Source organism: Gavia stellata, chromosome 1 (genome assembly GCF_030936135.1).
Source record: "Gavia stellata isolate bGavSte3 chromosome 1, bGavSte3.hap2, whole genome shotgun sequence".
Classification (NCBI taxonomy): domain Eukaryota; kingdom Metazoa; phylum Chordata; class Aves; order Gaviiformes; family Gaviidae; genus Gavia; species Gavia stellata.
Genome location: NC_082594.1, coordinates 69500517 through 69519061, shown reverse-complemented (window position 1 = coordinate 69519061; position 18545 = coordinate 69500517). Strand labels below are relative to the sequence as shown.

Here is an 18545-nt window from a genome sequence, read left to right as displayed (position 1 = left end):
GAGGGGAGCAAAGTACTACAAAGTGCATCAAAAGCCAACAATTTGTAGAGCAAAAAATCAAGTTCATAATGTGACCCAGGGGAAGACAATCCAGCCCAAAAGAGGACACGCTGCAGCAAACATTATAACCAACGCACGTTTTTGTCTTGATAGTAAGCTGCATGATGCCAGTCTTGTCATGTAACGTTCCAAGAATTCCAACTCCAATAGATGCCATCTCCACCTCTACAAATTTATCAACACCACATTCAGTGCAAAGTGACATTTCTTAAAATTCCTTAACATTCACCCTTACTGTGAAGAAAAGGCTTATTTTCTTTAACTGTTTATTACTATATGGAGAAGAGCCTATATTTGCACCTCTCCATTTCTGGTAGTGAATTTTCTTTTCTATGTATATTCATAAGAAATCAAGATGATAAGTGGTGATATTTCATATTTACTGGAAGTCTTCCCATTAACACAAAGACTAGCTGTTCATCTTGATTTATACCTAAAGTAGCTGCACTTTGTTCTTTTTTCCAGCCCACTTCCAATGGGGTATAAGTCATGGGAACCTGTGGGACTGGAACATACTTCAAGTCTGATTGCTGGAGCTGGAAGAGTGATGAGTCATGTTGGAATTCAGATGTCTGTTTGTAGCACAGTGTGTGTGGACCATACCCCCATTTGGGTATCTTACAAATACAGGCTCGCAGAAAGGATTTTGGCACACCTGACAGACCTTTTTGTCCGAAAGAACAATTGGGGTTCCTTTTTGTTTAACCTAAAGAGAAGGGAAAAAAATCCAAACATGAAACTAGCAAGAACAGAAGGGAAATTATGAGGCATATAATTTAAACTGTACCAAATGGACAAATCTGGTCAATGACAGAGGTAGTAGGAAAAGACAGCTTGAATTATTTAACTTGAATTCAATTTCCACATTCACACGCATTCATTTGCATGCTTCCTCTTAAGTACTGCTTTCTCCACCCCCCGCCCCCCCCCCGTTTTTTTTTCTTCTTTGTTTGTTTAATTAAGAAAAAGCTCTCACACATTTAATGCAACTGAAAACCCAATGCAGCTTCCTAAACAAGGTCACAGGACAACTCCACGGCAAACTGAGCACTGATGCATTTTTATTCCAGGCAGATTCTGCTGGATATACCGTCGTTAGAACTAAACAGATTTAAGAATCTGCTGGGAGCTTTAAGCAACACAGCTCTAGCTAGGAATAGGAGAAAGCTTCACAAGAGAATTTACCACTAACAAAAGCTACTAACATGCTTCAATTAATACTAAGTGCTGGGTAAACTTTTTTGCAAATTCTGACAGGTCTTAATTCTAGTGAAAAAATGCTAACTCACATTTGTTAAGGTTTCTGCAAGAACTTTGTTAATCTGTATACCCCAGATTCACTTTCATTCAGCCCAGAAGTTCACCAGTTGCTCCTATTTCAGGGCCCCCACCTTCTCTTTTGTTTTACAGACAAAGCATAAAATTAAGTTTGAATCTAGTAGTCATGGCAAAAAACTAATAAATGCAGCAAGTAAAATTGCCAAGGACATGAAGACAACTTTGTCTAATTCTTCAAACTTCTGATTATTATATATCAAAGGACTTAATTGTAAAGCTTCAAAGTGCTTCTATTAAAAAAAACAAACAACCTACCTTCTCGTGTTTGTAGATTAAGTTTTCAGCTTGTGCTAACCCAAGTGCAGTCTGAGTCATTCTTTTTGTATGAATGCTTTGCCTCACTGCTCCAGCCAGGAATGGGGAGAGGAGCTGCACTGACCAGCTGTCAGGCACCAGCTGCAAAACTAAAGCTGCATCAAATTCAGCAGCGTGGTTATTCAAGAGATCCACAGCAGCCATGACTAGTGTACAATCCGAAGTGCCTGAATTTAGATACACCGACAGCAGCATATGGAAAAGCCTCCGCCTGCACTGCATGTCTCTGTTCTCAGAGTTCCATATACAGTATTCTTCAGCGGCATGGAAGTCCTTTAACTTGTGGACAAGGATATGCAAAGCCTTCTCATGTTCTTCTAGTTTTCCATATAAAATTGCACTTTCCATATGAAGGTCTGTGCCCTGGATTTTGTCTGTTAAATGAGAAACAAGGCAGTATTTGCTCAGTGGACAAGACTGTTACTCCTGCTCGCAGAGCCAATGCAAACAAGCGCACAGAACTCAACACCTGCTATTTTTGCAGGGGTGCTGGCAGCTATGAAGAGGATAGATGTTTGTAAGTACAAGAATGCCTAGATGTATGGAAACACAGCTCTAACAAAAGAGCACGACAAAATACAGGAAAAAAATTACTAAATAACAGGTGATAAAACCAGTGTCACTGACATCTTTTAAATTCTAATATGTCGGTCTTGCACATTTCTGCTCACACTGCTACCATGTATGAAAAACGGTAAGATGAAGTACAATATTTTTAACCTCTGCTTCTCCCAATATTATAGAAAATTACAGAATAGTTTAAAGGCCATAAAAGACAATAAAGACCAAATAGTACTTCCCTTTAAGAAAAGGACACTACAAATGCTTAATCCAGTCTGACAGCTTAAAGTTTAAATGTCAGCGACAGGCAGGGGAATGGCAAGTTCATCTGGCATTTCAAGATAAAGTAGAAAATCCTATACTTATTGTAAAGGTGATAAAGGTTTGGCATAGGCCTCTAAAAGGTATGGAAATACAATGTTTTTGTCCCCAAAATATTTTGGTTATCAAGGAGGAACACACTAGCATGCATTGATCTCACCTTCATGTAAGATAAAACTTGTCATGTAAGAAATCCTGTGTTTTAGAGTACATGGATTTCAAGAGAATAATAGATCTTGTAACTCTTGCCCTTAAAAATTTGGTTACAAATTAGAAGATGAAAAAGAGCAAGAGTTTCAATGACTGTGTTATACTTGTACATTATCTGTCATACAATGTGCTGCTGATTGCAAAGGCAAGGGGACATTAAACTTTGGTAAATTTTTTTTAGTTGCTACTCAGCTATTTTTATTTCTACATCCACTGGATTTTTCCACTGAATTTCAGAAAAAGCATTTCAGTACAATAACAAGTCATTTCCTTTTCATCCACCTTTCCAGTGCAAACATTAAAAATTAGCCATTATAAGCATTGGTCAAGGAAAAAATTTAGCTCAACTGTTGCTTGCCTTACACCAACAGTAAGATTATGTTGCGCTTTTCACTCAAAAAGATTCTCATGTTTTTGTTTGGCATGAACCCCAGCTTTTGGGGTGAAAGTGTATTATGGACAACAAAAAAGTCCTTTGTAATCAGACTCCTCAAAGCTTCACTTCAGTTCACTGAGAAACAGACTGCTTAACAAATAAACTTGTAAGTCTTCCATTTGCAAAAGATTGTCACAAGTTACATACTCATCATTAAAAATAAACTGACTATAAATTAGGAAGATAATTGTATGAAGATATTTTTTCTAGCTAGTTATGGTATTCTGTCTTTAGTGCAGTAGCAAACATACCATTGTACCTCACGAGCTATGGGAGATCAAAGATAACACTAACAGATAGGCTTTCTAAATTAACTTGTGTCTGTTAGAAATATAGATGGTAAGCCTATCAACCAAATACATCTAGAAACCTCAGATCTTTTAGTTTTATGTCCTTATGAGGACTTTATTTTGTCTCCTGCCGCAACTGACATATAGCATTTATAACAGACAACATGCATCTTACCCAAAATAAAGTGAATTCTATAAAGATCAGATTTCTGAAGAAGACTGCGTAGTTTAAACAGCAGTTCAGTTGTTTCTGTACAATTATCTGTGGTCACAGATTTTAGCTGAAGTATTGCCTCCAAGTACAAGACAGCTAGATGAGTATGGTACTTTTCTTTCTACAGATGAAAAGAACGATGTTAGCTCCATTTACAAGGACAGCCCCTTCTCCCCACCAGTAACAGTGATGAATATTTACATAATCACATAGAAATGTGTTTTAATTCATTTATTTAATTCAAATTAATCAGAAAGTATTTTGTTCATGCAGACGGACAACTTATTCAGACCAGCTTCACAAAATACACTATACGTATAGTATGGGATTCTCTATTAATACAGATATTTCCAAAATGTAGATATGAAATATTTTATTCCTAAACCTCTCTTCACCTTAAATAAAAAAAGCTCTGTAAATAGCTTTTCTTGTGCAAAAATTATTTCCTTTCAAAAGTTCACCTAATGCAAGTCAATGCAGTAAAACAGATGTCCCTCCTTTAAGTACAAGTATGATCTCCACTGTGTCTTCTCCTTTTGTTTCCCCTGTAAAAATGAGTAATTTTCATCTAATTCGTTCTTACTCATATTCCGGTATGTTCTTTGACATTTTCTATTTCTGCAACAAAATTTGAGAAAGCTACCAGAGCTAGACAAGTACTCTGAAAGCACAGTGCTTTTTGTGTTATCCACTACCCAATATTAATGAAAACAAGTTGATGATTTGACTGTTTAAAACACTCTCACTAAAACTTTCACAATAGTCTAGTACTTTCTAAAGACCAAATCAATTTACAATCCAGCCTTTGCTAGCAAGTAGAGTAGATTTAATATAAATTATTTTTGTTACAAATATTCTACAAGGCACTATGTTTAACTCAAAAAGTTTGTTTGAAAATATTCATGGCGTCAGAAACTAGCACATTCATCAGCCATGCTGTCACACCTTGGCGTATTTGCAATAGCAACAAAGGGAAACCATTGATCTAGCATGTGTATCTGAAGAATGCAAATTAGTGAACTGGTCATCAGTTCTGCTGAGTTCTTTCAATGTTCATTTCCTTGCTTTATTTGCAAGTTAAAGTAACTTCTGTGCTTAAAACGTCTCATATCCAATCACCATAATGTTTGGCTGCTTCTGTATTGTGCTTAAAAACCCAGAGGTAGAATACACTGTCACTTAGGACTTACGAATACATCTTTTGGACATTCAACATCTACAGTGGTTTGGAATTCTACAGTGAGAGATGCATGGTTTAATTCTATCATTAACGGCTCAAATCTCTCCAGAAGGACAGAATAAAACATACCTACTTGTATTAATTAGCAATTTTAGTATATTGCTGCCACAGTGCAATAGGATTAGCAGTTGCTCGAACATTTTTCTATGATCTTACCAGATGGAGGTTTGAGCCTTATTGGTGAAACAGAAAAGTATGCAATAATCAGACGTAAAAGAACCCCAAACAACTTCTAAGGGGAGGTAAGCAACTGTCTTGCTATCACAAGAGTTGAAAAGTTAAAAATAATGCAGATATCCGCTCCTCATCATCTACTGTAATCTTAAAACCACTCCTTCCCTACCCTGAGTACATTTGAAAGCTTTTGAATTATGCTTACTTCTTCTAGACTTTGGCTTTTTTCATTTGTTCATCATAGTCCGCATTCTGAACCCTATGCCTATTTTTACTGTTCTTGTAGGACTCACCTCTATATTTCTTTCCAATACGAGATGTTCTAGATATTTAACACGTGATTTAGGATATTTGTTAAGGCAACTGATGATATCATCTGGATTAATGTTGTTTTTCTCCTGTTCTTCCAAAGGCCTTTTAGTGAAAATCTGTACGCCAACCTAAAAAGAGTTAATTGCATTTCGGAACTCAGTGGCAACCATTTTACGACCTTTTTATTTTAAATACTTATTTAATAGCACTATCAGATTAGTTAGTACATTATTCAGGAAGATTAACAACACAAAACCCTGCTCAACATCATCAAGATTACACTTTCCAGTGCTTATCGTGATCTCACTCCTATCTCCATTACCTCAATTTGTAGTCTATACATTGTCCAGCCTATAAACCTTGTGTTGGGCACAACCTCCACCAGCCACAAAAAAGTATTGAACAGATCTGTATAACAGCAGAACAAGAGACTTCAGACTTTGCAGCAAGAAAGTGTAAGTTAGAGACCAGAATGTTTACAGCCTTATCAAATGTGATGATATATACAGAGCAAGAGTCTTCTATAATAATCAAACCAAAAATTTAGAAATCTGTCATTGCATGTAATAACTTGAGCTTTAAATTAATACAAATTAGGCAGTGACAAGTTCCAAAAGCACACTGTCTGATACAGCATCAAGAATCCCATTTAAGAGCATACCACACTAATGGATATTATAAAATATTTTTTTAAATTTTGGTGGATTAAGTTAATTCTTGTAGCAATGAGGTTTTGTCTTGAATGAAGGTTATTTATTCCACATCCTAGTGTACACAGATATCACCCGTCCCTGGAATCCTTTTAAAAAATAAACAGCAGCAACAGTTAACCTGTTAAGTGATTTTTTTTTATTTTTTAAGATCTGTTTTTCTTCATATTAAGCAAGATAATTTTCAGAAGACATGCTGTATCTTGCATTGTACAGAATGACCTAAACTTTGTTTTCAGAAGAAAAAGAGGCAATTATCACAAGCACTTGTTAACAGATGGACTTAGAAGAATTGAGAAACCTGGAAGTTTTCTTCTGTTGATCACTATTTAACTAGCACTAACTATTCTGCAAAACTGGTCCAATTAGCTGTCAAGACGGAACACCCAAACACCACTGCAGGGAAATACTTCATATTTATGATGTTCTGTGAAAAGTATGCCAAACACAAACCTCTTCATTTTTTTGCAAAACCCATTCAGAGTATTTCCACACTAGATCTTGGTCTGAGCAGAATGTAAGGAAGTCTACTATATATTCATAGAGATCTGAACGTGTAGAATCTTGAATGTCTCCATCAACTATTTTCACCCATAACTGCAACAAAAACACACACAGATTAAAGAGCTTAAAACATGTATTAGCTCTTCCAACTCAAAATTTATGTGAGCTACTACAACACTTAGCATTAGCTATTGTTACTTGTGGAATTAGAAAGAGCTCCTAGGAACACCAGTTGCAAGAGACCTCACTGGTCACTAAATTTATGCCTCCTCTCTGTCACAGGCTTTTCTTGCACCTGCCATATTCAACTAATTCAGACCCCGTATCATGTAGGTTCTCATTCTGAGAGTGACTGGCCAAATACTTTAGGAGGAGGTACCTTAATCACAAAGAAAAGTTTTGATAAAAATCCTTCTCTCTAATGCACGGTATACTTTTCATGTGTTCTGTGTGTGCAAGATTAAAAGCAAATGACACAAACAATTTAGAAGAAAACCTGATTTTTTGCTGTGCTTTCATTTTGACTGAAGAACTTTAAGTACCATGTGAGATTATTTTTATATACATTATAATTGGAATTAAAAGGTGACACATCTAGCACACCAGTTTAGCAATAAACTTTGTTCCTTGAAACATAAAGAAAAATATGTTGCACATGACAAAGGTACATACTGTTTTTTTTGTCCTTACTGGTTTTCTGCTTTGGAAATTACTGTTTACATAACTGACTTGAATGCATTTGACAGTGTTACTGTGATTAACGTACTTAAAAAGCCACACAGTAAGGCAGACTACTTAAGGTATTGGATATGGTCTGAGACATACATGCTATTTATTGATCAAGAACATATTAATTTTTCTAGATGAAGTTCTGCAGACAGAAATAACAAAATTATTTAGTCTGCAGTCTACAGGCCACTGCTAGCCTTAGTGACATTAGAAGGGGGGGTCCCCAAAGGGATTTCTAACCCAGCTGAAACCCACAGACCTTGCAGACTGTGTTGACTGTCCATCATCAGACAAGGAAATAAACTCTGAGTTGCTGTCAGTGCCTGCCATGAGATTACAATACTGCTTTGCTGTGTGTTAACAGACTAATCAGCACACAATGTGTTCCTGAAGTACCTCAAACACCTTTAAGTGATGTCTTGATTATTTTAGCGCTTCTGTCCATCTTTTAAGAGTAAAAACGTATGTTCTGGTATGTGCAGTTTTGCTTAAAAAATAGCACACAAGCATCTAAATAACTGTCATCTTAAGTAAGCTCTTCAAGGTTTTTCAAATCTAGCATATTAATTTATTCAAGAAAGCTTTAGCATAAGTTTCTCATATATACACAACACTACTTTTCAAACAGATAAATTAGCACCTCAGATTTTTATCTCAGAGGTAAACTGGTATTTTGGAATGCTTTACAGATGACACTAAAAGCTTTATTTTAACCTGAAGTGCTGCAGCATCCTGACCATTGTAGTGATACAGGAGACCAAGGGCAAAATACCTGTATAGAAAGAGAAAATAATATTAAAACCTCTAGCTCTTTCCTACCAATTTAATTATTGTTTGATTAGCACAGAATATAACAAATAATTGTTTACAATGACATGTACACAGCCATGTCTAGACTTGAACAAGGGTCTGGTAGGCTCTTTTTTGGAATCAAAGGAGAGAAGTTCTGTCCTAGAAATGTGTCTGTGTCTCTCCTGTCTCTAAGGCAGTTTCTACTTAAGTTGGAGCTATCCAGCTTAAACAAAGTATGTGTCAGAGATGATTCCCATGCCATTCTTTGAATTTTATATACAGACTTAACACACAGCTCCAAACAATAAATATTCCTCCAATAGTTAATCAGGTATCATTAAATCAAATTTTTATGATGCTTTTATTTGAAGGTGTGTTCTACTATCAGAAACATTTTTTCTTTACTACAGCATGAAATCAAGTCAGGAAAGGAAGAGCTTTGTACAGCGCCATTACAGAGGTTTTGTGTGTACGGTAATAAAAAAAAAAAACAGCTGAAGTTCTGTAATGGCTGTTCTCATGGAACGATGTTCTACCACTTGTATTTGCAAGAGTTTGCCATGCAAACCATACTTACCAAGAGGATTTAATAAAACACCTGAAATAAATGAAACTACCGTAAATCTAACCACAGTTAAAGACTCCTCCTCACTACTGTAGTTGCTACTACTGCATCACACAGTTTAAAGATTAAAGAAATTAAATCCAAGACAGAGACACTACCTACGACTGGAGTTTGTATTTTACACATTTACTATCTAGTGTTTTCTGCTTAACGACAGTCACTTCTCCACCTGCTGGCATTTCCAGTTTGAAATCATCTGCAGTCATCTTAAGCAACCTCCTTTCGGTGAATTCAGTGGGAGCATAGAAAGTATGCAATTCAAAAGTAAGACCTCTTCCCCTGAATAAGCAACTACAATTCTAAAGCCACTACCTGGTTAAGAGCTTCTACCTAATGTAGTGCATGCTTTAAAGCATCTTTTCATTCTGGATGAGTACCACTACTGTATCCATTCAACTCTCACATTGTCACAAGGACAAACAAATCACCTTTTTTTCCCCCCTCCAGATTTGTACCAATCCTTTATTTTTGTGTTGGACACAGAAGCTTTCAGGGAGAACTCTGTATTTACCAGCATAAGACAGAATGCATTTCCTTTACCTCAGACAGAATACCTTTTCACCAACATTTTAAAATGCTGACAAGTCAGGCCAAGTTGTCTTTCGGACCTGAAAGCACAGAAGCTACAAGAATTCGAACATGTCGCTCTAAAAGCCAATAGCATTTAAGACCCTTTTCCCTCTGGTCTCAGAGGTGCAATACTCAAAAAATCCACTCACTTTTTGTGTTTTTCCAGCCAGGCTGCACTATCTGTTAAAAGACAAAAGTTCTCCGAAACTAGCAGATCCAGCAGGCTTTCATGATTTGCCTCAGCGTATAGCTTGAGTAAAGCTGTGTCAATATCTTCCTTGTAGCCATTTGCAACCTCAGTGCTGCGGACTTCGTTCAAGTAACTCATAAGGAATCGTTTGCACTTTGTCATCTTCTCCTGGTCCCCTTGGGTCAGCTGGTTTAGGTCCGCATACTCATGCAGAGGGGGATGAGACCGTATAAATGAAGAGGAAGTAGGCAACAGGAAGGGGTAGAGAGAGATCAGCTCCCGGACATCAAGCTGGCCGCTTCTGCAATTACAGTGTCAAACTAGATGAAGCAAAAAGAAAGAAAAAGTATACATAGGCACAAAAAAATAACATACTGGGAACGTGTGCTCACATATGCTTAGAGTCAGGACACTAACAGGTTGTCAGTTTCTGAAAGTTATTGCCTTCTATGCTGGAGAAAATATATTCAGAACAAATTTGGAATTTTTTTTTTCTGTTTCTATCCAAACTTGTTTACCATTCTTTTTCCTCCTCTAGACATTGAAAGCTCTAAGAATTCAGAGACTGGCCAGCCTTTTGCTTTTGACATCCCACAGCTGTTGCGTGGCATATACAAAAATCTGCTGAATAGCCTTAGTGCAGTTCCTAGGACTCTCCTAGACTTCATCCATACATTATGGGAGCTAGTCTTCTGATGGAGAAAAAAAAAAAAAAAAAATGGAGAGAGTGAACCCTTTCAGGTAAGCCACAAAGACTGTGCAAGTGTAATTCTGTAGAAAACAGCAACTTCCTGTAGAAAACTAAAGCTTTCAGAACACGTGTTTGGATGATGAAAATGTCTTCCCCAACCCTGAAATACACCAGTTTCCTCCTTCGGCTCACTTCTTAAGGAGATTCTGACAACAAACTGTGGATACTGATTATGCATCCATCTAACCAGTAAGTAGCAGTCTGTTGTACAGGCATAGGTCTTGGGTATACATCTATGTCAGATACTATGGAGTGGCTTTTCCACTTTGCCTGTGAAGGGCATCTATACTTTATCCAGGAGCAAGTTGTAACATGCTACACAAAACATTTTTCTTTCAGCCTAGATTGAAGAAGTTCCTCAAGCATTTGAAGGATGTGTGTTGTGACAGAAGAACAAAGCAGGAAGTTTTTTCCACACATGGTAAACAACTCCCCAATTTTCACAGCTAGAATGACTCCTCCTCCCAGGCCTTGCTTTAGAAGAACAAGAAGAAATCAGGATTTATATTTTATTTCACTGTCAAAGTCATTATTCAGAATTCAACTTTAAAGATGAGCATTCCTGAAGTGCAGGAGATACTGATGCTGAAAAAAAAATAATCAAAATGAACTGACAGTTCTCTAAAAGAAACCCTGGTTAGTTACTATTTTGTTGCAAATAAAACTTCGAAAAAATAGTTATCTATCTGGTGATCAGTAACCTCAAAGAGACTTTCTGTTCACAACCTTGATTGGAAAGAATTCCAAAAAGAAACAAGTTATAACCATGGAAGTAGAGGAGGCAGTAGATTTCTGCACGCAACAAAGCGTGAAAGATCTTCACAAGCAGGCTCATCCCTTCCCTACTGTTAAGTAACTAAAGCAGGGGGGCATGCCCTGAGTTGTTCACTTCTTGCTAGAGACACAGCTCCAAAACCATCCAGGAAATACAAACTAGTAGGAAGCATCACCATGGCAACATCTATTTAGAACTTTCAAAAAAAGTAAATACTGTCCTTTGGCTACAAAAATCTATACCAGAAGAAAAATTCTGGGAGACAGCAGGACCAGCAAATTTAAAAGCAGCAAGTATCATGTTCCAGAACCTAGTGACTGCAAAGCATGGCAACAGCAACATGAACAATAGAGGACCACAACAGAGAAAAAGCTGAACGTGGGAAGCCTTCCCCTGAGAAGAAGTTTGAATAGCAAGTTTTTCTGATTTGTACACAGAGCTCCTACTGCCTAAAAAAACCCCTCTACACTAGAAAGGCCAGCCTTTGACCAAGAGTAAAGTGTTCATGTTTACTTTGCACATTTCTGCAGTTGAAGTTTCCTTTTAATCCCTCTTTTCAGTCTTGATATTTGGTTTTGAAATTCTTGGATCTACATTATGATGGAACTCAAAAGTAGATGAAGACTTTTTCTTAAGAGATAGAATAACCAAGTAGGAGGAAGTTCTGTCAGTAGCATGACCTGATGGTTCAAAGAGCATTTGGGCTTTCAGTATGAACTCGTTACAGTAATCTAACTGCAGCTTTGGCTAGTCCAACTACTCGTGAAAGTTTAAGACCTGAGGACCACCAGATAAAATATATTCCATGAGATGTATTACACTAGAAAATTAACCCTATTTAAAGAAAGAAGAGATTTTTCTTTACCCCCTCCAAAGTTCTTCACTGATTTGTTTTGTAACAAAAGTTAACCCATAACTTGAATAATATCAACAGGCTACTCAAAATTAGTGCAGAAGCAAGGAGTCTTGATAAATCCGCAGAAATTCAAGTATAAGCATTGGTTCCCTTGCTGGCTATGCTGTCAAGTATTTGGAGATGGCCTAAGCTTGAGATGGAGACTATGACCATGGAGATGATGATGAAGTTAAAAATGCTATATTTAACATGCCTTTTAAAACATTTTCCAACTTCTACGGTAGCTTCTACATCATTTCATCTTACCATCCAACTTTTCCTAGATGAGGAAGTAGTCAGCTACTTCACCTCTGAACTTGACGGATTCTGACCTTAATGACCATCTGTTTCCAAAAGGAGAATCAAAACCAGCTTCCAACTCAGGCTAGCCCAAACCCTGGGCTGTGAATCACCAGTGGTTGTCCCAGACGGTCTGACTCAAGCTCACGTTTTACAGTTTTGCTCTCCCCTCAGCAATGGTAATCAGTACCATCCAGTATCATCACAGAACAAACACATCCAGTATCATCCAGAACAAACATCTTCAGAAAAATACCAAATACTAAACAATGACACCACCTGCATTCATCTCAAGGCTTATGGCTCCTGGGACCTGTGGATGTCTTGTGGCTCTTTCCATCACATTTGGAACAAAACAGTTTTGGAGCAGCTACAAAGGACCTCATCTCTCTTGAAAAACACATTTGAGTCTTCAGCTTCTAGCATCTCAGGTTTAGCAAAATACAGCTAGCAACTTATCACAAAGTAGAAAACAGGCTCTTAAGACAAGTCAAGCTGTCAATGTTAAGAGGTAACTTCCCTTCAAGTAATTCTGCATTAGGTCTTTTTGGGCTTTATATATACAAACAATGCAAAAGGCAGAATCTACAAGTTTTCAGGAAACTTAGGTCTAAATTCAGACCCTCAAATTTACAGATATTAGAGATGTCAAAGACACCTACATGACTTAGCTGTTTTGCCTAGATCCCACTGGCTGTAATAGAAGCTTATATTCTTGAATCCCATTTAAGATGCAAATCTCACACAGATTGTGTGTAAGTACCAGCAAGTTTTTAACCTTTCCAGTGTAGAAGAGACTTTAGCTGTAAGTCCCTCTATAGCCTATCCCAGGTGAGATAACACTGTTAGAAAAGTTAACATCTTGATTTGTTAAAAAGAGCAACAAAGTTTAGAAAAGTTCCAGTATCCGGTGTGTCAGATTGTAAACAATATCTAACCAGTGAAAGGACATAACAAGACACACTGGAGAGAAATGGTTGGCAGCTGTCACAGTGAAAGATCTCAGCAAGACATCTAGAATTCAGCAAACAGCCTGCTAAATATCGCTGTTTGGCCTAACCACGTGCGAGCCTCCAATGATAGCAATATGAAACAGCAGAAGTGTAATATAAATCACAACTATATAACACAATCACAATGCTCTTATTGCTTATAATAGAATTTGTCAGACCAAAGAAGCCTCACTGTGACAGCTCACTCAGTTTAAGGTTAACGGATCCAGCTGAAGAAAGTTCTCCTCCCTTTGTTGAACCATTTGAGTTTCAATAAAGCTACCACTTCCCTCCTTTTTGTCAACCTTCTTCAGTATTCAGAAGTATCAGCATAACCAAAAGGAACTTAGCAGGAAAAGTATTCCTCTTAAAAGTTTCAGATTTAAGAGCTATGAAGTTATGCATAAGATATAACTATCTTCACAAGGTTATCCAAGAAGGATTACTGATGCAAGAATATATTAATTTCCCCTACTAGCCTGTTAACTGACAAATATTTTCTGAGGAGTGAGACAATCTCACTTCCTATTTGGCCAGAAGTAGGTCTACATCACAACAATTTCTTGCAGGTACTGCTGCTACTCTGTTTCACTGCTAAATCCATCTTTTCTCAGATAAAATGACAAAGGGAAACTTGGTACCTAAGGCTGAAGTTACTTCTGACTAACACTAGCTTGAAACACCTGCAGAGCAACACACGGGGACGGGAGGAAGTGTTAGCATAGACTGCCATTATCTTTCCCATTTTTCCTCTGAGCATCAGTAAGTCTAAAATGAACAAGATTGTTTGAACGTGTATCGGGGCATAACCAGGTATTACCTCAACTGGGTGTGTTCTCCAGGGCTGAAAAATCAGGGAACCTAGATTCCATAAGTTTTTCAGAGTCACCAAAATACTCTGAATAGCTTATGTATGGCTGGAGAAAAGAAAAACAGAGAAAACTTATTTTTGCTTTCTCCCCCCAGCAGACTTCAGCAATTCATGAGCAGTTGTTCTGCTTTGGAGCTGCAGCTTTTAGAGGAAGGAAACACCTTGGGATGCTGACTCAGCTCCAAAATTTATGCCTGGACAGCTCATTTTCTTGTGAAGCATGTTTCTTTCCATACAGGAGCTCCCACAGTCCTGTTCATTAAACATCATTTGTCAGATGGACTGCTAGTTGGATGAAGGCTGCATAACTGATCTCGGCTCCTTCCACAAGGTGCTGGAGCTTCCTGCAGGATACATCTCCCCCTTTTCACTGTTTTTAAAAGATCCTCAGGCCACTACAGGCAAGGTGGGGCCCTCAGATTAGACCCCACAGGGAATTATTGCCAGACAGGTGGAATAAAGTGATAGAAAAAAAGTTGAAGTGTCAGCCATAGTCAAGACAGCTGCAGAGCTACAAAAGTCTGGCCACCTAACCACACCTAGACAATGAAGCCACTTTCAGCCAGTACAACCTCAACAAGCTATTTCACCAAAGCTGGGCACACTGAAAAAACTGAAAAAAATACATTGGAAAGCCATAGGGAAGGGCTTTGTGGGAATGTTGTAAAGGATTCCTAACTATGTACAGCTTATACTTCTAATTCAGATAAGCAACACAGCAGCAATGCAGTCTAGTGTTTGGAAGATTACAGGGAGGAGGAAGATTGCAAGTCGCTCACTAATGCCAAAAAATTACAAGGTGATACAGAAAGTGGTTGTGGCCAAAACAAATTGCCACTAAATGCTGTTCAGGCTTTTCCTGTCATTCCCTAATTTTCACTCAGTGTACACTGCCCGTTCAAGCCCAGTGCCTCCCATTATCCTGGTGAGCAGGAGGCAAAATGGTGAAGTCCTCATCAGTAGTAACATTCCCCAAAGCTATACTTTCCTTGATGCATTTCCACAAACGCAAGGACAACTTTTTTCCTATACTGTACACACTTAGAATATACATCAAATTGTCTAACCTTAATCCTATTCCATAGACTCTAAACTGATTTAAAACTAATTTCACCAGATAACAAGGAGAGTTATTTTATGTGTTCAGTATGGATTACACTAACTTTGGACAGTGCGCCATCGCAGAATGAGGCATGGCTAGCAGAAGTGAAATGATCAGCTAAAATAAAGATAACAAGCAGCATTTTTTTGAATGAAAGTGGAGTACCAAGGTCAATTTGTAAACAAGTGACTGCCAAAACAGCTAAATCAGGAAGGCTAGTACAGACTTCAAGAACAAATAATCTGTCTTCCGGAAAAGGCCTTGCAGAACAAGTGTTAAAACAAATTCAGTATCAGCATCCTCAAAAAATTAGTGCAATAGTGTCAGTAATATTTTAATTGTAACTAATATTTAAATTGTAACATTTTGTTAAAAGTTTTTTTCTTAAAAAAAAGAACCAGGCAATGTTCAATGCTGTAAATCACAGCACAGGCTCAATAATAAAGCCTTGACCTTCATGGGTATAAAGTAAAAAAAATCTCCACACATATAACACTCAGATTACAGGATTACAGCCTTAATGCTACTGTATGTTAGCATACCAAAAAATCAGTTGCATTAACTCTTCAGTTATAAAGTTGTTTTAATGTTACTCTGTTTTTAACCCCAACAAAACCATTTTATCACAGTGAACTCACATCTGCATCAAAAACATTCAAGTGACTGAGATTTTTAAAACCAAGAACACTAACTCCTCATTTAAACAAGATAAATTAATAAATTTCTTGTCACACAGTTACCTGAAGAGTTCTTTTGCTTCAAGGAACTGAAGCTGTGCGAACTGTATAAAACCTGCTTGCTGCAGGATTCGTTTGTACATTACCTATGAAAGAGAAGGGGGGAAAAAAAGGTTTATTATCTTTGTAAGGAGTTATTTACGTAGTGCTAGTCACTACTGCAATAACTACCTGCCAAAAACACTGAACACAGGATCTTCAACCAGACCTGTCAAGTTACATGCAAAATAAGGCCTTGATCCTCTACATTTTAAATTGTATGTACCTGTATATACTGAATCTGCTGCCCAGACTCAGTTTCTTACACAAAAGTGTGTGAACACAACACTGTTCACGAACACTTACTAAAAGCAAAGTCAACAAATAGCAAGTTTAAGTTTTCTTACTCAAATAATGACTTATCTGACATCAGTGTGACCTGCCTCAAGTTTTTGCTTGTGGTATTTGTAAACATAAAAGCCAATGGTCATCTCTGAAGTCCCCATGATTCAGCAGGCACAAAAAGATTTGAACTCAAGGGTGGTCCCACTTGACCACACACAGCCAACTTTCTCCCCATCTCACCTCACTTCTGCAGCAACCTTGCTGGTGGATTCTCAGACTCAAACCCAGCTGATGACCAGATTTCTGACTTTTTACCTTGTAAATAAAAATACTTCCAAAGCAGTTCAACTTATCCAATATGCAATTCATTATACAATGTACATAAAAACATGGTTAACAAGAGGAGCACAAGTAAATCATATGAAAAGCTGTGTGTTATGAAGTTTTACTGTTAAGGTCATGCCTAGACAGAAAAAAGTTTACAAGAAGTTCCCTAGAAAAAGAACTCAAAACTACTTTAAATGCTAGGTATTTATTTAGTCTGAATGGTCAATTAGTTACCAGGAGATTAAATGAAACCCTCGTGCCCAGTATATTTCCAACAGCAAAAGAGAATTACTAAAAGCAAGGAACTTAAGTCATGCTCTGCAAAGCATCCACCATTTGTGACATTGGTATTTTGCAAATACACCTAGCTACATCCACATGCCCTCAGGTTTTTCCCCTTCAACTTTCTCATGAACGTACAGCTTTCTAATGTTGTTTAATAGTGTACATGAATGATGTCATTAATAACAGACTCTCATTTTCAATGAAAAACACCCCAAGAAACTGCAATACATTAGCAACGTATTCCAGGTAGGAATTGCTGAAGAGTGTCAGGTCTCAAGTAGGGTAGACTGATATTGTAACTGGTGATTTTCACGCTGATTAAAGATTGTGGATTTACCAAGAGAAAAAAGCTTGGCTTAAGTCCACTTAGTCTGTGCATGCTTTACTAATGGATTATCTTAAGGAAATACTTAACCTTGATCATTAGCAATCCATTAAAACCCATTGATTTGTAAGGCTGTAGGACTTCCCTTGCCTCCCCAGTGTGGGGGAGAGAAGGGGAAACAGAGGGAAATGCTATCTGGGACACCTTTTCAAAGGAAATTTAATTACAGTAATAAAGCAAAACTACCCCAGGTGATTAATTCACAAAATATCCAAAATATTTTGGATTTATGACCATGTTATTACATCAATAAATGGTAATCTGTGAACTGATGAATACCTGTCTGGTCACATTCTTAAGGATGCCGGTAAAGGATTTCAATCTGCAACTATCTGCACCTTCTGGCACCAGAAAGACTCAAAATCTGGCCTCAGACTTTCCAGGGAGGGTTGAAGTACAAACATTTCTCAACCTGCTAACTAGTATCAAAAGTAGGTTGGGGTTTGTTTTTTTTTGAAGTCTGTTTTCAATCTTTGCAATTAAGTGACCACTATTATTTACATATTTAGTGAATTAGGATATTGGAATTAAGTTTGAATTGATCTAAGACACTGAAAATACTGCTTTAATTGTAGAGCTTAGTCTGTACAGCAATGTTTTCAACTAGAAGTTGAAAAGAGCTCATTGATATCATAAGTATAGGCCCAAGGAATCAGTTTTAAATTTGAACTGATTAAGTGGTATTCACCTTTATTTAAATGTTGACATATCTTCACATGTCCCTTAAAGCCACACAACAAAAAAAGCTGTAGAATGTCTACAGAGAGACGCTTTCCCAACTTTTTAAAGATGCAGTGATGGGATAGTGAGTATCCAAGCTGATTTTTAGCCAACAAGATAAACGCTAGACATCAAGATATCCTGTGGTAAAGATTATGGAAGCAACAGACAAGACTGTCTGTGGAAAATTCAATATTCTCTCTTTCTCACAGGTTTTTAAAAACAGGCTAGACCTATACGCCAACCACATACAGTCACTTTTGTTTATTATAGGAAAAACATCTTGAGTTCTTCCAGACCTGTTTGCCAGAATACCGCAATAGGCTTCTTTTAAAAGGTGCTAAGTTACACCCAGTTAAATTTCAACACATAGTTTATTCCCCTATCATTTTTGGAGAACCACCAATAGGACTTGAAGTGCTTTAGGTGAATTGTATATTGTTGACTGAATTCACATTAAAAACCTAGCTATAAAAACATAAAATAAGAC

The 18545-nt window shown here is 37.3% G+C and overlaps 1 protein-coding gene across 1 annotated transcript in view; it reads right to left on the bottom strand.

Annotated features, from left to right (window-relative positions):
* Nucleotides 1-443: 443 nt before the first annotated feature.
* TGFBRAP1 (transforming growth factor beta receptor associated protein 1) overlaps nt 444-18545 on the bottom strand; it is a 32065-nt gene continuing 13963 nt past the window's right edge. The window contains exons 4-11 of the mRNA XM_009813530.2: nt 16018-16100; nt 9551-9892; nt 8129-8186; nt 6635-6778; nt 5453-5599; nt 3707-3866; nt 1654-2087; nt 444-766 (exon numbers count right to left, since the gene is read on the bottom strand). Of these exons, the coding sequence (XP_009811832.1) occupies nt 578-766; nt 1654-2087; nt 3707-3866; nt 5453-5599; nt 6635-6778; nt 8129-8186; nt 9551-9892; nt 16018-16100 (1557 nt within the window). The 3' untranslated portion in view covers nt 444-577. The remainder of the gene's footprint in view (nt 767-1653; nt 2088-3706; nt 3867-5452; nt 5600-6634; nt 6779-8128; nt 8187-9550; nt 9893-16017; nt 16101-18545) is intronic.